Source organism: Acomys russatus, chromosome 29 (genome assembly GCF_903995435.1).
Source record: "Acomys russatus chromosome 29, mAcoRus1.1, whole genome shotgun sequence".
NCBI lineage: Eukaryota > Metazoa > Chordata > Mammalia > Rodentia > Muridae > Acomys > Acomys russatus.
The window spans coordinates 5582689-5606605 of NC_067165.1; the positions used below are offsets into that span (position 1 = coordinate 5582689).

At 51.9% G+C, this 23917-nt stretch overlaps 2 protein-coding genes across 5 annotated transcripts in view; one reads left to right on the plus strand and one right to left on the minus strand.

The window, feature by feature from the left end:
• The window catches only part of Ssbp3 (single stranded DNA binding protein 3), a 141138-nt gene extending 139684 nt beyond the window's left edge, over positions 1 to 1454 (plus strand). For all 4 annotated transcript variants that reach the window (XM_051171999.1, XM_051172000.1, XM_051172001.1 and 1 more), the window contains 3 exons: positions 436 to 464; positions 552 to 653; positions 1292 to 1454. In XM_051171999.1, coding sequence (XP_051027956.1) covers positions 436 to 464; positions 552 to 653; positions 1292 to 1321 — 161 coding nt within the window. In that variant the 3' untranslated portion in view covers positions 1322 to 1454. The remainder of the gene's footprint in view (positions 1 to 435; positions 465 to 551; positions 654 to 1291) is intronic.
• A 9523-nt stretch (positions 1455 to 10977) lies between these two features.
• Mrpl37 (mitochondrial ribosomal protein L37) lies at positions 10978 to 23259 on the minus strand. The gene is made up of 7 exons (XM_051171441.1): positions 22837 to 23259; positions 20463 to 20646; positions 20259 to 20374; positions 16770 to 16955; positions 15734 to 15891; positions 12539 to 12742; positions 10978 to 11138 (listed from the first exon to the last, which is right to left on the minus strand). Exons 1-7 carry the CDS (start codon positions 23180 to 23182, stop codon positions 11061 to 11063), a joined length of 1272 nt encoding a protein of 423 aa, XP_051027398.1. The 5' UTR covers positions 23183 to 23259; the 3' UTR covers positions 10978 to 11060.
• Positions 23260 to 23917: the final 658 nt, after the last annotated feature.

Here is a 23917-nt window from a genome sequence, read left to right on the forward strand (position 1 = left end):
GGCTGGGCTGTGCAGTGAGATCCTGCCTCAGAAAGGCGAGTGTGGGGCTGAGGAGATGGCTCCAGCAGTAATGTGTTTGTTTGGCAAGCGTGACCACCTGGGTTTGATTGCCCAGCACTCATGTAAAAGCTAAATACAGTGGCACACACGTTTAATACTAGCACTGTGTGTCTCAAAAACAACCAACCAACCAACCAAAAAAACTAGCACTGTGAAGGCAGAGACAGGAAGATCCTTGGGGCTTGTTGAATCAGCAAGCTGAATCCAGTTTCAGTGAAAGAACCTGTCTTAAAAAGGAAGATGGAGAGCACCTGACAATGACCTCTGACCTCCTCGGTGTCCACACATACATGAAAACGTATGCCTACATATATCCCACCCACCCCCCAAAAAAACAAAAACACCACCCTGACTCAGATTCTTCTTCCTTCTTAGGATCAGGCGACATAGATGGACTTCCAAAAGTGAGTGACACTCGATGTCCCCTCCCTCAATAATATCACCCCGTCTGTTAGGGCGGCATGGTCTCACATTCTTGTCTCTTTCCACAGAATTCTCCTAACAACATAAGTGGCATTAGCAATCCTCCAGGCACCCCTCGAGATGATGGCGAGCTAGGAGGGAACTTCCTCCACTCCTTCCAGAATGACAATGTAAGCTCTCCCCCAGCCCCACCCCCCCCCCCACCCCTGACTCTTCCAGTCCTTGGGACCCAGTGGTTCTCTCAGGCCTGGAGGCTCTGTAACTGTGCCTCCAAGCTATGCTACTTTCACCTCAGTCATTTTCCACCCACTTGTGAAGTCCTGGCCACTCATTGCCTTTTCTGCTGCCTGGTCCTTCCAGGGGCACTGTGAAGTTTTGAAGCCTTTGTCATTCACAGCAGAATGGAGTTGGCGAGGCAGCACTGCCCTGTGGGTTCATGTAACCAGGGATTTCCTGGGCCCTCGGTGCACAGGAGCCACGTGACCTTCTATGTCCGCACTCCTTGACGAGAGCAGCTTCTGAGAGCTCCAGACTACCTCCGGCCTAGAGCACCCTTCAGAGACCCTGACTCACTAAGTCCGGTTCCCTCCTGTCTTGGTTTCTCCAAAGAGAATGAGAACTGGAGGCCATTTGTGCCGCCAGAGTTGTGACAAGAACCAGAACCAAGGCTGGTCCCAGAGTTGTCACCTAGCTCCTGCCTCTCCCTGCCCGTTGCCCTTCCCTAGGTTTGCTTTGGTCAGCATTGCATGCCGAGCCTTCAGCAGGCTCTCCTCTTCGCCTGATCTTCAACCTTGCTTTTCCCCTGCAGTATTCTCCAAGCATGACGATGAGTGTGTGAGCCCCCCCTCTCCAAGACGCTGAGAGCCGGCATTGCAGGCAGAAGATGCCAGAAATTATGCAAGAAGAAGTGAGGTGTCGATACCAGGAGCTGGGAGAGGGCATCTCCTGCTCCCCATGTCCCTCTCATCCACTCCCCACCTTTCCCAATTTTAGTTTCATGCAATAAAAAGGCCAAACTTTTTATTCCGTAAAACATGAAGGACAAAACTCAAAAATATATTTCAAGTACAACCAGAAAAATCCCACCCTCTCCCTGCCCAAAAGGACCTTTCTCTACATGACACTTTTTGTTGGGATTTTTTGTTTGTCTATTTGTTTGGGATTTTACCATTGCTGGGATTTTTAATTTGTTTTCAGGGGGGTTTCTTTGGGGGGAATTTTTTTTTATTGGAAGCTTCTAGCAAGCCCTCTGCCCCACCCCAATCAACCTCTTTGCTTTCTTCTTTAAAAAAAAAAAAAAGGAAAAAGAAAAGAAAAAGAAAACGGAAAAAAAAGGAAAAAGGAAAAAAAAAAAAAGGAAGAAAACCCCACAAGACCTGCTGTCTTTCTGTCCCCAAGTCCTACCACCAGAAAAACTAGTCTGGGTGTGCAATGTCACACTGACGTTGTAGCCATCTAATAATAATAATAATAAACTGGACAGTTTACAGTCGGTGGTTTCTTTCAAAAACTGGGGGAAAAGGAACAGAAGTCAACCATTTGCACGTTGGCCTTTGGGGTTTGCTCTGGGCAAGGAGATGCAGGTGTCTGCTTGGCTCTGGTTTGGCTGGCCAACACACCGACACTCCTGCCCCGATCCAGTGTCCACAGAGGGCCCAGAGCCCCAGCCTGCTGTCGCCCAACAGAGACCATCGCTGTGACCCAGCGTACACACTGTTCCAAGATGGCGCCTCGTCTACAGATCTCTCGTGCCCAGCCACTGGGGCCTCCAGTCCCATGGTCCCCACCGTCTCCTTGGCAAGAACCCTGCTGGCTGGGTAGTGGCTCAGGCTGATGTGGGATGCAGAACTGACCTCCACGTTCTGGTCCCGAGGTCCTCACATAGTGCACACTGGCAGGGTGGGCTGACATTGTGGTTTTCTTTTTCTTTTCTTTTCTTTCTTTTTTTTTCCCCCCTCTTGTTCGTCCGTTTTTAAAGATGGGTATTGGTTGGAATTGCTCTGTATTTGCTTGGAACTGGATGGACAGACTTCGGCATCGCTGTGGGGGTGGGGGGAGCACCAGCAACCAAACAGACACTGTTTCTGGTCCTGTTTTTATTTTCAAAAACCGACAAACCTGATGGTGGAGCCTGTCCCCTCCGAGGAGGGGTGACTTGGCTGCCCTGGCCTTGCCCCGTGGCAACCTTTGTGTCTTGTCCTGGAAGACACTGAATTCTTTGTACATTTACACCTCCTTGCGCCCCGCCCACCCTTGTAGCTGGTCTTTGTTTTCTTACCTCCCCTTTCTGACCCATGTATATCATATTATGTGAGATACCATCTGCCTGAAAAAAAGACCTTGTGCGGATTCTTGGGAACATTGTAGCTGTTTCTGTGTTTTTTCTTACCTTGTAGTCTGGTTCTGAATTATGAGAGGAAAAAAAAAAAAGTAATTATGATACATTGTAGTTTGTGTACTATATATGTTGATAACGTTTTATTAAAGGGACATCTTTTTTCCGCAGCCCTTCCTGACATGTTTGGGGGAGGGGACCCGGGTAAGAGCTGATGGTAATGATCAGAAAGGAGAGGCTGTGCCTGGCGCCTGAGCTCAGAGCTGAATGCAGTAGCCTTAGGAGCGGCTTACGGCAGGTGGATGTGGGGATCGCCTCAGACTCGCGGAGGCAGTTTCAGTTTTCTGGCCTACAGTCATGGTTCAGCTTACTGGGGTTCCCAGGAGCCTGTGAGGGGCCAATTGCTTAGGCCAATTGCTTAACAGTCTCCATACCCAAATGCCTGCTATGTCTGGGATTGTTGGGTAGTACAAGGGTCTTGTAGGAGCTGGGTTATTGGAAGGTTGGGCTTTTTGCTTGGTTGGTGTTTGTTTTGTTTTTGTTTTTGTTTTTTTAATCTCCCAGGTAGGGATGGGGTGGGAAAGGCAAGATATTTGAGTGGGAAAGGATTTCATAACTGACCTGTAGCTTACAGAGGGCCCGGACAGTGCGGCAGATGCTGGTTGGCAGTGTTCACTATGTACTGCTGCTGTTCTGGGTACATCTAGGACTTCAGGCCTTGGGATCGGGGTGGGGACCACCAGTGCTTGAACAAAGTGGTCTCTGCTTTTCCAAGAATCCTAGAACTAGATTGTAATTTTGCAGGTTGGGTCTTGCTTCTGTCGCTGCTTGGGACATGGCAGGTTAGTGTGTGACTGACCTTAGGTTCTTCATTATGGCACTAATAGTGAGCGAGGTGTGTGCTCACCACTAGCAGCTGCTGTGGCAGGACCATGGGATGAGGAGGAGCTGTCTGTTGGGGAAGCAATCCCTTTGGACCAGTGGGTGATGCAGACTGGCGACCACACTGGCTCGTTCAAAGCTTCCAGACAGGAGCTGTAGGGGGATGCTGTGTGGGAGAAGACATCCCCAGCCCTGTCTTGGGTGGCAGGTGACCGGCCCTGCATTCTTACCCACCACCTGGGTGCCAGAGCAGTCCCTACAAGTTGGTTCCTGGTATAGATGGCCACCCAAACCCTGGTCCTAGACGAAAGGACTGTCCTCCTTCACCAGGGTCTTGTTATTACCTTGCCCAAGCCTAACCCAAGACATCAGGACCAGGCCAGAGCATTGCCCTGAGCAGCATGAAGCTACCAGAGGAGGGAAGGACTGAAGCTCAGACAGGAATTGAGGAGACAGCCTATGGCCTCCCCGGCTGGGGCGTCTCTGCTTCCTTCCTGGTCCTCTGCTGTGCACAGGCTCCTGAGTCTGAGGGGTAGCTGGCCTGGCTGGAGAGACCCACACATGTGCCCTGGCTGCCCTTTCCTTGAAAGCTGCTGTCGGAGGAGAATCTGAGTCTGTTGTTTACCTGAGCACCTGGCCTAGACCTACCTGTCCATGGGGCAGCAGAGGGGTGTCCTCCCCCCCTCCCCCACAGCAGGCTCTGGGCACCCACAGAGTCATGATTGTTCTGGCCCTGACTCTGGGCGTGAGTCACCTGTTCTGCAGAGGGGTGAGGCTTTCCAGGGTTTGGCTGTGGGCTGTGGGCTGGGCAGGGAACGGGGGACTGGAGGGAATGGGACCCTCCTCTCAGCCCCAGGCTCACTGTGGGCTCGGTATTGAGCATGAAGATTGCACACAAACAATCAGACTCAGGGCCACGTATTGAAAGATGGAGGTGCAGTCTGTCTATGCAGGGCTTCCTCCTGTCCCCAAGACCCTGTGAAACCCCATCCCCTGGACAATTAGCTTCCTGTTCAGTGTCCTGGCTGCATTTTGGACCTTCCAGTGCCACCAAGATGCCATTTCTGAGGCTTCTCAGTCTTCTCGCATTCACCCTCTTGTCATGTGTTTGCCGACACCTACCTGCTAAGCAAGACAGGCCTGGAAGGACGGTGCCACCCCTTAATGGGGCCAGGCAGGTGCTTGTGCGGGTTACATTGAGTCAACTAAATAGGCAATAAAGAAATCAGGTGTTTAGGCCTGTGTTAGTAACTAACTAAGGGAACTGTTGGCATTTGGATGACTGATGGCTGGAGACAGGCTTAGGTCATCTAGAGAATAGATAAAGATGGGTCTTCTGGGGTTTCCAGTGATCAGAAATGGAAATTGGGGGGCGGGGTGGAGGGACAACAAAGGAGGGTGGAGGTGGAGCTGAGAGACCGTGGCATGGGTCAGCGCTCGTGGCATCTGAGGCCTGGAGTCTCTTTCCTTTCCTCACTGCCCAGCACTTGATGCCTCGTGCATGACTCCCTGGCAGTTTGTCACCTAGGCCTCTCACTGTCCCTTCCCATCTGTTCCCTGGAGCCAAGCCTCCAAAGCCCCACCATGAGGACACCCCTCAGCTGTGTCAGCTGTCTGCATCCCCAGGCCCTGTGCTGATGGGTCTCTGCCTTCTCTAAGCCAGGGCTTGTGTCCTGGCAGGTGCTCAATGGGTGTTTGTGAAGGGCCTGAAGGTGGCTGAGCCAGTCACCCCTGGAGCATGCTCCAGCCGCCTGTCCCCAGTGCTTGTTCAGGCAGGGCCTTAGGTGTGGGGAAAGGTGGCCTTTGTGGGGATCTGCTACTGCAGATCCAGGGAAGCTAGTTATTGAAGTGGCCACCCAGCAGACTAGGAACTCCTGAGGACAGGGACTGTGGCTCACATCTGAGTCTCCCAAACCCAGCACACTGCCTGGCACATAGCACATACTTCTAGAACAGTATGAATGCCAGATGTGCAGTGTGGTGAGCCTCAGGACTCCAGTCCTGCTGCACTTGGGGGGTTCTCACATCAGTCTAGCTGGGTTAGCCTGTAAACCATGTATTCTAAGGGGCACATTGCTCTCCACGGGCTGGACTCAGGGAGGTCTTGCCCTGGCCAGCAAACCCACTCCCTAGATGGGTCTAGATGGGTCTGATGAGATATGGCCTGAGGTAGCTGCCATGAAGCATACGCTCCCAGGCGGCAGCACCCTGAACATGCCTTGCTCTGCCTACCCTACTCATAGCCCAGTTCTGTGGCCTGACAAGTGAGGCAGGTCTGGGAAGGAGACACTAGGCTATCAGGGTCCATCATCCCTGCCTCCAGTCTTTTTAGAGAAGACCCCTACTGTGTGTGGCCCAGCAGGCTGAGAAAGCTGAGGAGGTTACTGGGTGACTTTCCTCTTAGCTCCTGAGGGCACTTAAGCCACCAGAACACCTAAAAAGTAAAGGAGTGTGCTTAGAGAGGGCGTTGCCCTGTGGGGAGGTGTGGCAGCCAGCTGGGGGAGGGGTGGTGCTTATGTTTAAGAAGGGCTGGACCCTAGGACGCAGGGTGGGTGTAGATGGCGAAGTGAAAGATGCACACGCCCTGGGGTTAGGGCCAGCTCACTCTGACCTCAGACCTGATTTTGGCTGGCTTGCCACCTCTACAAGGTCTCTGGAGGCTTGGCTACCCAGCCACTTGCACTTCTTCTTTTGGCAAAGATGCTCAGGGGCAATTCTACAAATGCTGGGAGATGAGGGTCGGTGGCTCTGCGCACGGTCGGCTTCAGGCCTTACCCAGCTCAGAGCCCAGACTGTCTCCAGATGGTTTCCTGGCTTGCCCTATTCTCCATTCACGCTTTTACCCTGTGTCATTGACTCATGGGCCTATTGCTCTGTCTAGCCTCCCCAGCCTGGGAGGGCAATGCTAACATCATCATCCTCAGCTGCTAGTTGCTAATAAGTATATCCCTTCTGGGAACTGCCTCCCTCCAGACCTTACTGTCTCCCAGGCAGTGGCCAGTAGCTGATGTGGGCCAAGGTGGCACTGTCTTGCCTCAGTGGAGGACTGTGCTGGGCAGCAATGCAAATAATGTGGCTGTAGGGCCTATTTTGTCTGCTCTGTACCCACAGCCTTGCACCAGGTCTGCCACATGCCAGACACTCAGTGAGCTGCTGAGAGTGGATCAAGTGGCTGGCAACTTGTCTTCTGGGGCACGAGTACATACTAGAGTTGACTGGAAGTAAATACCTTCCTAGAAGCTCCCAGGATGTGGGTTCCCCATACCAGGTGACCCTCAGCATTCATGTGCGCATGTTAAAGGGACAGACTTCAAGTCCTGTGCCTTCTACAAGGGACTCAGCCTGAGCAAACATCTGAGCTGAGTTTGTGAAGCTCCTTCCAGCCTTCCAAGTGGAATCCCAAGGCCCCTGGGCAAGCATTTGCACGGGGCCACCCTGGACCAGCCTCAGAAAAGTCAGCAGAAATTGAACCCCTTCCAGCGAGGGCTTCTAAAAACTACAGACCAACTTGAGGGAGTCTGTTGAAGGGCAGCCCACCTAATTCAGAAGTGAGAGGTTGTGCACAGGGGTTTTGTGCTCAGTCCATAAGAGGAGGACAACTGGGGGCGGCTGGGTACTGGAGGCCAGGAGGAATGGCCTCTTCCCAGACTTAATCCCGGTGAGACTGAACGGAGTCACCTTTCTTCCTCATCCTTAAAAAGGAATGTATTTATCTTTGAAGCAGATTCATGTAGCCCAGGCTGGGCAGGAATCCCCCGTGTAGGCAAGGATAAACCTTCCAGCTCCTGAGATTTAGATTTTAGGTGTCTAGCTCCACTCCGCATGAATGAGCTTTTTAATGGGTTGGGTGCTTTTTTTTTTTTTTTTTTTTATGTGCATTGGTGTTGTGTCTGCATGTATGTCTGTGTGAGGGTATCAGATCTTGGAGTTACAGACAGTTGTGAACTGCCCATGTTGGTGCTGGGAGTTGAACCTGGGTCCTTTGGAAGAGCAATCAGTGCTCTTAACCGCTGAGCCATCTCTCCAGCCCATGGGTGCACTCTTGTTCACTATAAGAATAGCATTTTGGCCCCTAGGCTTTTCCTCCCCTCATTCCTCTCTTCCCCCACGCTGTGCTTCCTTCAGATGCAGGCTGGCCAGCCAGGCGCTTAGCCTCAGCCTCTGAGCCACAGACAAAATGTCACCCCATAAGAAAAGCAAACTGGAAGAGACACGGCAGTTGGGTACAGGGGAGTCAGGGAAAGGCGTTCGTCTCTGCAGAGGTGGCAGTTGTCATCACCTATGAACATTCTAGTTCTTCACCAGTAAATTATGTGGGCCTTGCCGCTTCCTCGGCTCCCCATCTGTACGGGGGTGGGGATACCCACCATGTCTCCTGCTTTGGGAAAGCTGGACTTTGTGCTCAGTTCGGTTCTTTGTGCAGAGGGCTCTGGCTCCATGGGATAGGACTGTGGCCGGCAGGCAGGAGAGCCTCACTCTGGAGCAGGGGGAACACGGACTGCCAGCCCTGTCACACTGGCCCATCCTGGATCGTTCTGAGGTCTCTCTCAAGCTGCAAGGTCATGGGCTGACTGCTTACTGAGAGCCTTCAGCCCCGACTCAGGCTGTTCATTTCACCCTGTTCACCAGCCAAGAAGCCAGTCCCAGAAAGACCTGAGCTGCCCTAGGCTTGCAGCCGTTACTGTCTACTGTCGCTTGGAGGGATACCACAGTGGCCTCCAGCTGGCCTTCTCAGTCGTCAGTGCCCTGTGCTTCCACCAGGGTTGGAGAAACTTCCTCTGAGTCAGCAGCTCCACTGCCAACAATTTACCTGTCGGTTATGCTGGCAGAAGCATCCTAGCAGTCATGAGCAGAGATGCTCGCCGCTGCAACTTGTAAAAACCCACACCCAGAGGGCCAGGCGTGGTGGCACACGCCTTTAATCCCAGCACTCGGGAGGCAGAGGCAGGCGGATCGATGTGAGTTCGAGGCCAGCCTGGTCTACAAAGTGAGTTCAGGATGGCCAAGGCTACACAGAGAAACCCTGTCTCGAAAAACCAAAACAAAAAACAAAAACCCCACACCCAGAAACCACCTGTTTCTACAGGCACTACTGCAGCAGAGGACAGCAGGGGTGGACCCTCCCTGAGAGTGTGGCGGGGGGGGGGGGGGGTGCAATGAGGACACTAAGTACACAGAGTTGGATGCTTAGAGCACATGGGTCTTGACGTGGGAAATAAGCTGATTGCCCCTTGAACAAAGGACTAGTGGTTGCTCGGGGTGTGTGAATAACTTTTGTACTTTTGCAAATTCCCTAAAACGGGCAACAAGGCTCACTGGCCCCCAGGCCAGACACCTACCTCCCTTGCAAAGTCCAAGGTCTCATGAGCCACCCCAAACTCCATACTAACCCTCCACACTAACCCTCCACGTTCCCTGTTCCCAGGCACCTGACACACCAGGTCCCTTCATCTCTCATACCTTCTTGCCCACATCTCCCCCAGAGCACAGCCTGGGACGGGGCAGACTAGGCCCAGTGCTACCAGTACTTGATGCTACCCAGCTCCAAGACCTTTCTGTGCTCTTCCCATAGGAAGCCTGAGTGATCAGAGCCACCGCTCCCAAGGCCTTTCCCTCATGGGAGTGGCAGTTACCAATGGTCTGTGACAAGTCAAACTTCCTGTAGGCACCCATGTATGAGCAATGTGGCTCTTAGGTTCTGGGGACCCCACCGCGGCCTCAGGTGTGACCACAGATGTAGTGGGCAAGCTCTGTCTCTACGGCTTCCGCCTGTGCTCCCCACAGGTGCTGGGCTCAGCTGGCTTCTCCCCAAACATCCACACCTAGCTCTCTGTCCATAGGTGTACACTTGGCAAGCAGACTCAAAATACTAGCTGTGGGAATGTGAAGCCACCCTTTATGGTTTCTCATTCAAGGGAGAGAACTATGCCTTGCACACCCGCGTCAGCAGCACTCGACAGCGGCACTGTAGCACAGCTAGCCTATTGAGTCCAAGCACAATGTCAAGCAGGACTTATTAGGAGGTCAGCTGGCCCAGGGAATTCACCAACCAAGGCCATCAAGCAACTAGGAATCTACAGTGGGTATCTCTTAAAGCCTCTCCAGTCTCTGCAGAGCGTGCATACAATTGACATAGCTCAGCAGTTCAGAGCACTGGCTGCTCTCCTGGAGAAGCCAGGATCAGTTCACAGCACTTACCTGGCAGCTCGCAACCAGCACTAACTCCAATTGTAAGAGATCTGAGCCCTTCTTCTGACCTCTTTGGGCACTAGGCACGCATGGGTGCACAGACATACAAACCCCTTATACATTAAAAAGTTTCTGTAAGAACCCAGCACATGTTTAGAGCACCTGCTATGAGGCGGGCAAGACAGTCATATTCTAGAATCTTGAAAATTAGAAAGGGGGCAGGGTTGTGACTCAATGGTACAGTTCTTTCCACAGGTTCAAGCCCTAGTTCTGAGGGATGTGGCTCAGCGGTACAGTGCTTTCCATAGGTAAAGCCCTACTGAAAGAAAACAAACAAAAAACCCAAGGGACAGAGTGTGATGCCACATGCCTGAAAGCCCAGGACTCGAATGCTAAGGTCAGCGGAGAGCAAGTTCAAGGTGAGGCTGGCTACACAAAACAGAAATAAATGGGTGTGTGGCACACACCTGTAATCCCCACACTCAGGAGGCAGACACAAGCAGATCTCTGTGAGTTCAAGGCCAGCCTTGTCTACAGAGTGAGTTCCAGGCCAGCCAAGTGTACACAGAGAAACCCTGTCTCGAAAAACCAACAAAAGAAAAAGGGGCCGGTGGAGTGGTAGCACATGCCTTTAATCCTAGCACTTGGAAGGTAGAGGCAGTCAGATCTCTGTGAGTTCAAGGCCAGCCTGATCTACAAAACAAGTCCACAACAGCTAGGACTGTTATACAGAAAAGCCCTGTCTTCAAAACAAAACAAAACAAAAACAAAGAAAAAGAGGGAGACAGCCAAAGACACTGAAACACACATGGTGGTTGTGGGGAGGACCAAACTCCAAGGAAAGTGGTATTAGCTTCAGGGTTTTGATGAGGAAACTGAAACTCCAGCACCACTCTCTGAGTCCACATGAGTGAAAGGCACAGCTGGTCCAGGGCCTGTACTGTAAGAGACTAAGAGGCACATGGCATGATCTGCACCCAGCACCCCACAGACAACTTCACACCAATGTAGGCACCAATGCAATACTAAGACTTTTTATTGCCAGTGAGACCACCAGACCAAGAGGGAGGCCAGGCCAGGCCAGGCCAGGCCAGGCCAGGCCCCACCATCTCGGGGTACAGGCTCTTCAAAGGAAGGAAGGTAGGGAGTCAGGCCCTGGAAGGTTCTTAGTTCATACAGCGCCATGCAAGTACAGAGCTAAAAACTTCCTGAACGTCTCTGGATGGAAATCAACAGGCCCAACGGGTTCCTGGAAAAAATACAGACCATTAGACTCTGCTACCAGTTTTCATGACAGCAAACGAAACAGGCCGCTCTTCTAAGAACCATCAGTGCCTGGCGAGTCACCATCTTTCTCCTACACCACTTCTCTGAACAAGGACACAGAGGAGCTGGTGCTGCAGATGGGTGGAAGGTTCCTGGCATCTGTCAGCCACGTCATCTCCTGCTCCCTAAGTCCCCTCCCTCCAACCACCAGGGAGTGACAAGAGTCCCCCATTCTACACTGGTTCGCAGGACCCTGCTCTCACTGCTGGAGGCCCAGGAGGGAGGCAAATCTACCTCCTAGCTACAAGAGACTTCCAATCAGGTGTCAGACAGGAAGTGTGTGTGTGTGTGTGTGTGTGTGTGTGTGTGTGTGTGTGTGTGTGTGTGTGTGACTAACTCACTGACTTTCATACATGAAGGGCAAGTAGGTCAAGCATGCAAGAAGAAAGGAAGGAGGTTTAGAGACAGCACAGGGTGCAGTAGAAGGCACGAAGGCAAGATTAGAACCCAAGCCCACCGTGGTGGGACGGAGGCAGGAAACGGAACTGGAGAGGTTATTTGGGAGCCCTGACCAACAGGCCCACTACAGATTTCATATTCCAGGAGAAAGATGGCCTAAGGACAGGAGGGGCGTGACAGTAACAGCTGACTGATGGGGGGTGACTGATGAGGGGTGGCTGGTGACTGCACATATGACAAAGGGGCTAGAGCCAGAGAAAAGTCCAGACTCCCACAGCATTTCAAGGGGATAAACATGGACAGGCTGGAGGAGTCACCAGAAAAAGGCCACTCAACTTCATGAGCACACAGGCTCTGTGTGGGGCACAGTGGAACACACACACACACACACACACACACACACACACACACACACACTCCCTCCCTGTACTCTGTGCACCCTGCCCGTGCGCGCGCGCGTACACACACACACACACACACACACACACACACACACACACACTCCCTGTACTCTGCGCACCCTGTCCGCACAGTGCCTCTAGCTGCGTCCTAGCCTGAGCAGCTGTAGGCACCATCACTGCCACTGCCCAGACATCAGGTGGACTCTCAGCTGAGCCCCAAGTGCAGCAGGGACAGGGTCTCAGCAGGAGACGCACACGGCTGACAGGGACTGTCATGCTCACAGGACTGCCTTTGGGGGAGTTTAGCGGGTAACCACAAGGCAGCAATGCGACTGTGCTGTGACAGGGCCACACCGAGTCACTGAAACAGCGGAGTAGACACAGGACAGTTTCCCACAGCAGGAGCCAAAGAGAAGGGCAGGCAGATGAGGGTGTTCAGTCCCTAGAGGCCCCCCTGCCAAACCAGGCCTTACTAGCAAGGTCACCCTAGAGGGGCAAGTCGAGGCCCTGTTGTAGGACTTACCACCACCACCTTCTTTTTGATGACTGGGCGACACCAGAAGTGCCGGTAAAGGAGCTGGTCCGAGTCTACCCACACCAAATTCTTGATGCCCTCACTAGACGCCACATCTGTGGTGTTCAACTGCAACACCAGGAACTGGAAGACACGGCCGTCAGTGCCCACACTCTGCACAACTATGGGCTGCTCCAAGGCCTTGGGGGTGTTCTAGGAAGAGTGGACAGATCAACCATGTGGTGGAGCAGTGCGTACCAGGCCACCCAATCCTACCCTTCAGAACCCCCACCTAAGCAGGGCGTGGTGGCGCACACCTTTGATCCCAGCACTTGGGAGGCAGAGGCAGGCAGATCTCTGTGAGTTCTAGGTCAGCCTGGTCTACAAAGTGAGTCCAGAACAGGCAGGCTACACAGAGAAACCCTGTCTTAACTACCCCCCCCCCCAAAAAAAACAAAAACAAACCCATCCACCTGCTTCCTTTTTATGGATTCACCTCAGGACAGGTGAGGCAGAAGGAAGAGTTCCAGAGTCCACAGCCTCCTGTCTCCCAGTTGGGCCTCTCCTCACTTAGAACTGGCCTTCCTTCACCTAGCCTGGTTTTCTCTGCCTCAAGGCCCCAGAAACCTGCTCTGCAACTGCAATAACTCCCAGCCCAGCGGCCATTCCTGGGCACGCCTTGGCATTCAGGCAGGTGAGCTGGAAGGTTAACAGTGGGAATCCCTCAAACCACTGCCTTACATTCTGCTAAGACAAGAGTGACATCAGCTACCAAAGGCTAGCCTGGACCTTTATGGTCAGACCTATCATTCAGTTCTCGCTCCCTCTGACCAATGAGACAGGCTCAATCCGGTAACCCAACTTGTCTGAAGTCCCACTGATGGACCGAACATGCTGTTGCCACCTGCCTTGTTCCCAAGGGCCTGGCATCACTGGTACTCCTGAGAGCTGGACTCTGCACTGCAGTCACCTGAGTCTCATTGGCTTACTGTGGCTTACAGTGGGGCACACTGCTGGAGGGTGTGCTCCAGGCACGTTACAGCCACTGCCTGTGCGGATCTCGTGGCAACAGTAAAGACGTTCAAGACAGTTCTGGGAGCTCATCCAAATGCCAGGCACCCTGCTTGCTTTCCACTCACTCCTCTCATATATTTCTGCTTCACAAAGCTGCGGTTTGGAGAGGTTTGGTCAAGGACACCATGAGGCGTGAGCTAAGTCAGGTCACCCCACTGTCCCAGTTGCACCCGATGTCCCGGCACATCTGATAGCAGTAACCCTTGCCATTCTTAAGTGTTCCCGTTTGGGTAACTCCATGGCCTGCCTCTGCATACCTTGTACTAATCTAGATCGCTACCGGCCAAGGATCCCACAGTTGAGCCCCAAGAAGCAGAGCATCCTTGATGCAAAAATGCTGCTGCCTTGCCCTCCAGGGCCCACCTGACTAGGACTGGCTAAGCCAAGCCCCAAGTGTGGGCCACAGCAGAGCTGCTGGTCTTATGAATACCTGTTCTCAGATACACGAGAAATAAATAAGGAGAAGCACCTGCAAGTCTTAGCCGGGAAGGCGTACTGACGCTTATCTCCCTCCACAGATCAATAAAACTGCAGGCAGCACATAAATTTCTCAGCAATTTTACCTTTTACATGGAGGCTCTTCCCATAACTGCTCAACTTCGCAGCCCCAGGAATGATTTGTACCTGGAGGTGGTGGGGGAGGCTGCTTCTCTGGTCTAACTGGGTAGCAAGCAATTAGTCATCACCGCTACCTAGGCACTTCTGGCACTGGCTGGCAGGGACTGCACTGAGCCTGTGGGCCTGGACATGTTAAGTGGCTGCTTCCTTCCTGTGCCCAGACCGGGGGCAGCACACCCTTCCCATCTGTAGGAGCCACAGGTCAATGGATCTCTGCTTTCCCACACAGTAGTTGTGGGATCCTGGGCGATTTACCTAATCGTACAGAGTTCAAGAAGGAAGCAGTGAGGGAAAGGGACTAAGCCAGCTGCCCACAGCCCCTCCCACCGTTAAGATGTGAGGCCACATCATGAGCCATAGCTGCTAAGCTTTCTAGTTCTATTTCTTTCCATGCTGGGGACGGAGACCAGGGACTCACCCGTGCTGTAAGGTGCTGCAGCCCACTCGCAGGCTCTCAGTTATCTGATCAGGGACATAACTGAGCCTTCCTGAGCCCATCCCTTCATCTATAGAGGGAGGCTAACAGCACCTGCCACACATGGGTGTGCAAAGGAGCAAACTGTGTGGGTGGTCCTGAAACTTCAGTGAGGTTTCCAGCCTCACTGGAGGGCTCTTTAAAGACTGACTGCCAAGCCCCACCTCAGAGCCTCCGATTCAGCACGTCTGTGAAGTTCCTGTCTGTCAAGCTCCCACATCAGGTCCTAATGCTCCTCCAGAACTGTATTTGGAGAACCTCTAATGTCAACAGTTTGTTAGTTTGTGGGAGCATCAGGTGCTCAAGGGCCGTTTATTCTATTGCGCACTCATGCAGCCAACCAAACCCCCTGCTGCTGATGCCTAGGCCGGGCAGGATGGGTGGAAAGCCGGATTCTATCACTCCCAGGATGCCTTTGGGTCTTAGGTTCTAATGAAGACCTGGGAGAAAAGCAGGGGCCACGGCCCAGCCAGGCTTTCCCCTCATCTTGAGACAGCTCTCTGCGGTGACCACTCAGCCTCCGTTCTACACCATCTAGGTCTTGGGACTTCCTCTTAACACTGAGGGCCACCACCATCTTGGGTCCCTGAGCTGAAAATGCACAGCCTGGGCCGTCTGCAAAAGCTGACTTCCGGGCCTCTTGATGGTGCTGTGTGCTCCAGTCCTGACCCTGTAGAACAGACTAGAACGTGGAACCCAGACAACCATAGACTTCTGAGTAGGGGGCCCCTTGTTCCTGTCCTTTCCCCCACACTTCCTGTTGGAAAATGCAGGGTGATTAGTTCCCTGGCCCTATGCGCACTAGAAAGTGGAGCGCTAAATGACACCCAGAGGGCCACTGTGTCTGGAGAGAGTGGCAGCCGCATCAGCCCCCAGGAGAGGTCAGCCGGTTGCTGCAGCTAGGCGGAAGTGCACTTTCCCAAGGCTCCTTAGTCAAACTCGGACTCAGTCCCCACTGCATTCGTCCTGGAGGCCGTCTTTACAGCAGGAAGCCAGCCCCACAGAAAGCAGCTCCACCATCTGCTCCACACACATACCCCATAGAGGAGCCTGGCCTGAGCCAGGGCATTCGCGAAAGCAAACAGGAGCATCTTGGCCCTTAGCTGTTCTGGAAGTAAGCGGTGTGGCCGTAAATTGGCCTTTTCCAGGAAATACAAGGTGTGGGGGTAGGGGTAAGGATAGCTCTCCAGGAATCCTGCAAAAGAAGGGACAGGACGGGTGAGGAGATGGATTCGCCAGCCTGCCACAGAGCCCAGGAGTCCTCCCCACCGTGGCTCAGGTACTGAAGACTTGAAGGGGACACTAGGACATGACCGTGCTCACAGATCTATGGATGGCTGAGGGGCTGAGACGGAAGCCAGAGGCAAGCTGGAAGTTAGAATGCTCTAAATGCTACTATTTAGCTCATCACAGAAAACGCTTGCCAACCTGCAGCAGGTGCTTCCTACGCGCACATTCTAACTCCATCCGTTCGCCTCCTCTCAGTGCACAGCCCACAGTGATACAGAGACGAGGATAACTAAAAGCTGTGGTCATCATTAAGAAGGCAGAGGTCAGTACTGTACCATCAGTAACCAATGACTTGCCTTCTACCTCACAACTTCAATTTAGTGCCTGTTCACTTCAGACATGACAGTGTGGCTATAAATAAATCTCTGACGGGCTGGGGGCTTCCAGAACAAGCGCCTGGATCAGTGGATGTGGGTAAAAGAGGAAGGAGAAAGACACTGGGGACATGGGCTCTGAAAAACCTGGAGAAGAGTGCTGGTTGAGCGACCTGGCTTTCGTGCATGCCTTGGTCCTTCAGGCTGCTCCACTCTGCAGCATGAGGACACCCAGCACGAGCCGGGCGTGGTGGTACACAGCTTTAATCCCAGCACTCAGAAGGCAGAAGCAGGCGGATCGCTCTGAGTTCGAGGCCAACCTGGTCTACAAACACGTCCAGGACAGCCAAGGCTACACAGAGAAACCCTGTCTGGAAAATTTTTAAAAATAAAAATAAGAATAAATAGATAACTAAGAAGCATGTCCCTTATCCCTGCACTGGCCGAAATGCAAGGCTTTGCTCCTTACCAGTGTCATCCTCCAGGTCGTAAACATGGCATTCCTGAAGGTCAATGGTAGGAGATATGGGATAGAAGGTCTCAAGAACATGACTTCTGGTAGCTTCAACCTCCTCCGGGGAGGCCATGGTGGGCAGAGGATCCTTGGCACTCAGTATGGCACCACTGGTACCTCGGACCTGAAGGAGAAGAGACTCTAAAATGGGGAAAAGATGATTAGTCTAACCTGGTCTTTTTATAGCTCTTGATGTGTGAGGCCTTTATCACCCACAACCCCCAAGGCCAAGCCTGCTGTGTGCTCTCTGGATGACCACCAGTCCTGGCCACACACCACACTTCACCTAGGCATTACGATATTAACCCTGAGGCCCTGAGAGATGAGGCACTAGAACTGGGTGCTCTCTGGATAAACCTCAAGGCTCCTTCATCTTCCCAACACCAGCTCCAAGCCAGGGACCCCAAAATACAGCAGTGACCCTTTGCTCTCAAGAAGCCCTTCAGGGGACAGGTGCTGCTGTGTATTCAGAAACAGCCCTCTGTAAAGCCCAGAGCGCCTCTCGGAGGAAGCAAAATCTTAAAACTGAGCAGCTGAGGGAGCACTTGGGAGACAGGGGCAGGCGGATCTCCGTGAGTTCAGGGCCGGCCAGGGCTCCACCGTGAGGCTGCCTCAAAAACCGACAGAGGATCTGAGGGAGGAGAAGAGTGGGTGTCTCTTACTGGGACCAGCTAACTCTCCATCGAGGGGCTGTACTGTGCACGTATGTGTTCAGCCGCAGCTCTGCCTCTGGCCACTGGACATCCAGCCACATCCTCCCTCATCTAAGTCACAAGCACCAAAGCTGTCCCAGACACTGCCAAATGCCCCACTGTCTCTAGGTGGGCGCCTGCCAGGCAGTGAAAATGAAGACCAGCGTACAAAAGCATGGAGGAACAAGTCAGGGTGACTTGGACCCGGCACTGGAGAACAAGAGCCATGGAAAGAGAAGTGCTATGAGCAGGGCCAGAGGGGGCATTGCTCAAACCCAGGCAAAGGGCCAGAATCTTCTTAACAACAGAGTGAGAAAAGCCAGGCAGATCCGAGAGCCATGAGTAAGTTGGATTAGCATGTATACGAATGGGGATTCAGGTGATCAGAGGAAACACGCTTACAGTTAACCCATCAGTGAGCCTGTTGTGAATATGTGGGAATGTCATCTGCACTGTTCCCATGGGAAGCCACATGCCACCATCAGACGAAACGTGTTGGGGAAGACAGTTGTCAGAGGCTGAGGGGCTCTGAGCGGCACCGCCTCTGCAGGTGCCTGGGCTTCAGAAAGTCAAATCTCAGCATGAAGGTAACAGATTAGAAATCGGCGTGGTTGGGGCCGGAGAGATGGCTCAGTGGTTAAGAGCACCGACTGCTCTTCCAGAGGTCATGAGTTCAATTCCTAGCAACCACATGGTGGCTCACAACAATCTATAATGTGATCTGATGCCCTTTTCTGGCCTGCAGGTGTACATGGAGGCAGAGTACTGTATACATAATAAATAAATATTTAAAAAAGGAATCGGCGTGGTCAACGGCACTGTCATTCCATTAGCATGAAGTCTCACAAGATATGTAAAAAATGAACGCTCCATCTGCAAATGGGTAGATTCTGCAGTAATTGCACCTAAAGATTAGTTTTCTAAGGCATTTCCTGTTTCCTCTAACAAATGTGCCTGGACCTCTCCTAACCTTGGGTTTTAGGTTCTCCCCACAGATCACTCTAGTGTGGTTTCTAATTCAATTCCTTCCACATCCCTCCTCCAGTGACAGCTCAAAATGGGACAGTTTAATTAGAGGTAATACTTGACAACGGGCCAGCAAGTACTCTCCATTAACGAGGGGCACTAATTTCCTTAGTGGTGCCATTACCTCTGCCAGGCTGAGTCCTTGCCAGAAGTCCATATGCAGAGGGGGAGATGAGGACATCCCCAGCCCCGAGGACTCCACAGCTGGTTCCAGCTCCACACGTCTATCCCGGAACACCTGGACTGACACTGCCAAGTACACAGCCCGCGCAAGAGCGGACAGGTGGGGAAGCTGGGCACCAAAACGCTGTGCGTGACAAACTTAGGGACACGGGGAGAGGGCAGCAGACCAGGTGGTAACTAGGACTAGGTGGAGGCCACAGCATAGGGAGCCTATATCCCATGATAAATCACAGCATTGGGTTTCAAACAATGGGAACACAAAGACTTGCTTTGTTGTAAGAACCCTAGCAGCTATGCTGACGTGGACGTGGAAGGGCGCAGGAGTATGAAAAGGGAAGGTGTGTCAAATATTCTGAGCCAGAGGCTCAAGACGATGCTCCAATGTTATGGAGAAATTTCGGGAGGCTGTCTAGGCAGCCAAATATCTGTTATTTCTGTACGTTTGGAAGCTGCTTGCCTGCACTTCCTACATATTTAGGTAATATTTATTCCTTCCTAAGTCTCTGATGGGGTTGAAGACTAGATAGTTATAGTTTCACAGTTAAACTTAAATTGTTTAGGATGACAGAAATTGACAGAGTGCCAAAAATAAAATGTAAATGTTTCCTAATAATTTTCATTTTGTTATCAATCTACATAGCTTGTTACTGTAAGAAGAGCCTTTTATTAGACTAAAGGGGGGAGACATAAGCATAAGGTTATTGTGTAATTCAAATGCTAATTTCTGTATCCATCCCCCATATCTGCAATCCTTTTTCTGAGACTCTCCTGTCTCAATGTTGTATAAGCTCTGCTCTCCAATTGTCCCCTGATATGCCAATTAAAACAGCTTACAGCCAATCGCTGAGCAGGGGAAAAATATAGGGCTGGACTTTCTGCCAGCCAGAGGAGGAGGAGTTAGAGGAGGAAGTAAGAGATTGAGCCTCAGGAGAGGTCCAAGAAGACATCAAGAGAGAGGAGCTGGAGCAGGAAAGCTACAGAGTGCAAGTACCTCTGGGATGTACACTGGAGAAAACCAGATTAGCTTAGAGGGTTAAGAACAGAGCAATAACTGCTCATTTACTGTGTTGTGAAGCTTATTATTAAACAAATAGAAAAGAGTCCCACTTATTTGTGTGCTAGCCAGGTTAAGAGAGAAATTGAGAAACACAGTTTTGTAAAAATAACTGTAACTGAGCTACTGGGTGTGGGGACGGCAGAGACCAGAGTGTTTTGTTATTTCCTTGTCATCAGCGTTTGGACAACCCCAAGCATACTGTGGGTACTCAGTATTTATGGTCAGCCAGCCGTCAATAGTGGAATAAAGCCTTAGAAGCAGTTAAGGATAGAAACGAGAAGAAGCTGGGTGTGGTGGTGCAGACTGGAGGACCCCAGGCCAGCCAGTGCTGGAGCACTACACCCTTTCAAGGAGCTTCTGAACCGAGAGTATGTGGCGGAACGGGAGGGATGGGCCCTGGTGGTGCGGCTGAGAGCAGCAGAGATTAAACCAACCAACCAACCAAAACGAAACCCAGCAAGGCCTTCTGGTACATGGATGACTAACCTCGATTCCAGGTGGAAGACAAGTAGTAGTTTTCGGCACAGATCCGCCTGGCCAAAGAGGGATGCTTCCGAATCTGGGACTTGCACAGCTGTATGAGGCTGTTCACAATGACTGGGCTTGGAGGGAGAGAAAAGAGAGTTGGAGGCTTAAGGCAACATGTAACTCCACTGTTCCTTCAGCTGGGACTCTATGGAGGAAGCTCACCAGTAGGTCCGTCTCTTGGGGGTGTCTTCCATGGAGTGCCAGAGACGGGCATGAGAGATGATGTCTAGAACACGCTCCTCTTCGTTCTCCACGTGATTTGCGGGATCCTCAACAAGACTAAGAACTCTCTTGGGAAGGCCTTCTATTAGCTTGGTCTTAGTGAGCCAGAGAGCCTGCTTCATACCTTTGGGACAATCAGAAGTGGGGGGAGGGGAGGGTGTTCATGCCATGTAGCACCATGCAGAAAAGGCTGCCTCGGCAAAGGGCTGGGTTTGTTCTGAGACATCTGAGCAACAAAACCAAAAGCCAAGAGTAGGTTCAGATTACAACTCAACCTCAGGAGTGATGAGCGTGAGAGTGAGAGTAGACTTGGGGAATGGGTGCTTGCCATGGGGGGGGGCCCTCAAACTTTGCTGCCATCCCTACTGACTCCCTACAGGAAGATAAATCAAAGCCCCCAGACTAGTTCAATGGAGAGCAGCCCTTCCCTTCACATCCCTTCGAGTCACCCACATCCTAACCCTGACTAGAAAGGCCTAAGCATACTACACTTGCTTCATTGATAAGGTCTGAGTCCATTAAAGCTACTCCATTCTGCCACTGTTGCACAGGTGCAGCCATGGGCAAGAATTTGATGTGCATGTGGTTGTGTCCCAATAAAACTTTATTTATAAAACCAGGGCACTGCCTCATTAGCTGACCCCAGCTCTGCGATGCTTACTGCTAAATCTGAGAGCTAAGTGTCATGGTCCTCTGGCACACACACAAAGTCTGTAGTGTTTAGAGCGGCATTTACTGAACGTCACTCCTGTTGTCATGAGCTTACTTATAAATTCGATGAGATTTTATAACATGAAGGGGGGGAGTTTGGACACATTGTGGAGTTTGCTTCAAGTCACTTATCTTTAAGGTGACAAAGGCAGGAGGTTTCTTTCTTTCTTATGTATCTGAGTGTTCTATCTGCATATACGCCTGCAGGCCAGAAGAGGGCAACGGATCTCATTATAGATGGTTGTGAGCCACCATGTGGTTGCTGGGAATTGAATTCAGGACCTCCTGAAGAACAGACAGTGCTCTTAACCACTGAGCCACCCTTCAGTCCTCAATGAGTACAGTTTAATTTCCAATTTAAAAAAAATTTTTTTTCTGAGACAGAGTTTCTCTATGTAGCCCTGGCTATCCTGAAACTTGTTCTGTAGACCAGGCTCGCCTGAATTCACAGAGATCCCCCTGTCTCTGCCTCCTGAGTTCTAGGATAAAAGGAATGTAACACTACCTCCCGGCTGCAGTCTTAACTTCTAAAACACAGTCATCCACTTGGCATCCATTACTGGGGTCAAAGGAGTCATGTCCTGTGAGCACCTTCACAGCACCCTTCTGAATGGCTAAAAAATGGTTAATGGCTAGAAAAATCAGCTTGCAGGAATGGGAGTGGGCGCTTCAGGAGGCTGGCCTGTGGCTACTAGTTTTTGTTTTGTTTTCCAAACGTATGACTCTCTTTGTTTAGCCTCCAACCCTGTTAGATCTCTTTATTTCCTAGTTATCCTTTGGAAAATACTAGTTGTTTTTGTTTTTAGGGCTTACTCTAGCCTCATCCTGATGTAGGTGAAGGATGAAAAAAGGCACTCATTTGTAAGTCTTTTTAAAAATTTATTTATTTATTGTGTATGAGTGCTTTATCTGCAGAAAAGAGCACCAGATCACATTATAGATGGTTGTGAGCCACCATGTGGTCACTGGGAATTGAACTCAGGACCTCTGGAAGAGCAGGTGACGCTCTTAACCACTGAGTCATCTCTCCAGCCAAGAAAGGCACTCTTCATAATCAGCTCTGGAAAATAATCCCTGACGATATCCTCGAGAAACAGATTGGTTTCGGCTCAAGAAATCTAGGGGGAAGAGGGTTGGTACAGGGTTTCTCTGTGTAGCCCTGGCTGTCTTGGAACTCACTCTGTAGATCAGGCCGGTCTCCAACTCAGAAACAGGCTCAGGACATTTTGATCTGTTCTTAAGAGTGACGGGCCCCTAAGTGGGTAGACTTTTGAGTGCAAATCCGTTCCTTGGAAATACATCCCAGACCTTTAACAAAAGACACTGACCTAGGAAACTAGCATTGCAGACCTGGCTTCACTACCACCTCTCGGCTACAGCTGGCGATCCTGTGAAATGAGCTACAACCCTGGGGAGGATACACTCAAATCCTCCATTGCTCCCTCTCATACACATTGCCCTTTATATCCCACTCGGTCCTGACAACTCTTGGAAGATGGACGCCACTCTAGTTCTACTTCGCAGAGGAAGAAACCGTGACCCCAGGGTCGGGGTCAGTGCTGAACAGAGAGAACAGGGTCTCCCGTTTGTCTCGCGGTCTCACCCTCAAGGAGGCGGCAACGCTGGTGGAAGACGTAGCAGGGCTGGTCCTTGTACCGAGGATGCTCGTGGATCGGGCCCGGGCGGTGGAACCGTGGGTCATGCCAGCCGCGCTCCCACGGCGGGAAGATCGGCTGCGCCAGCCACGGGACGAAATGCATCTTCCCCTCGAAGGTAATGGGCTCCACACCCGGAATCTCGTATACCCGGTGCAGGGGTCGAGGCTCGGGCTTCCGCGTGGAGCGCACACCCCACTCGTACGCCCCACGTCTCGGGGCCCCGCAGCCTCCGAGGCCAAGCCTCCCAGGGCCAGCTAGTGCCCGAACTGCGGGCCCAGACGCCAACGCCATACCAACCAAGTTTCCAAAAGACCTCTACCTGGACGCCGCCATCTTTCCCCGTGCAGGGCCTGCTGGGAACGAAAGGGGCTGGGCGCAAAAAATATCGCGTTTTGCAAATGACAGACACTTCAACCAATCACAGTTAAAATATCCTTGCTTTGACCCCGCCCCTCAGGCAGTTCCCATCCTTAGAGGTGGGACCTCCAAAGCGCCTTCTGCGTGGTGTTTCTGCGGTACAAGTGCTGGTGGGTAGGTGAGTGGTGGTGGCGCTTGGAGGCGTGCAGGATCTCAAGCCTGTACTTCCTTGACCACTGTAGACATTTAGAGCTCGAGAGGTGCCAGTCCTCGCTGTAAAATTAAGAATTGAAATGCCTTAGCAGGTCCGACGCCTAGTGGGTTCTAGAACTGTCTTCCTCTCCCACCTGCTGCCTCCCACGCTTCCCTGGCTGTGGCTTTCCTGGAGGCCAGTGCCGGAACCGCTCCTTAGCTCAGCACCTGCTTCTGCCAGGCTCACTATGGGGGGTCGGGGTGGGTATTGTGCTAAGCACCGAGTGGGCGTGTAGAGCTTAGATTTAAGGGCCACAGAGAGAGAACCCAAGCGAACGTGGATAGTGGCAACACACGTATGTTTCCCGTCCATTTCCCTAGGTCTTTCTCTCTCGTTTAACTACTATCAAAAGTTGCTATCATTTTTATTTTTGTGTAATGATTGTCCTATGGGCTTGGAGAGCTGCTGTGTCCCGT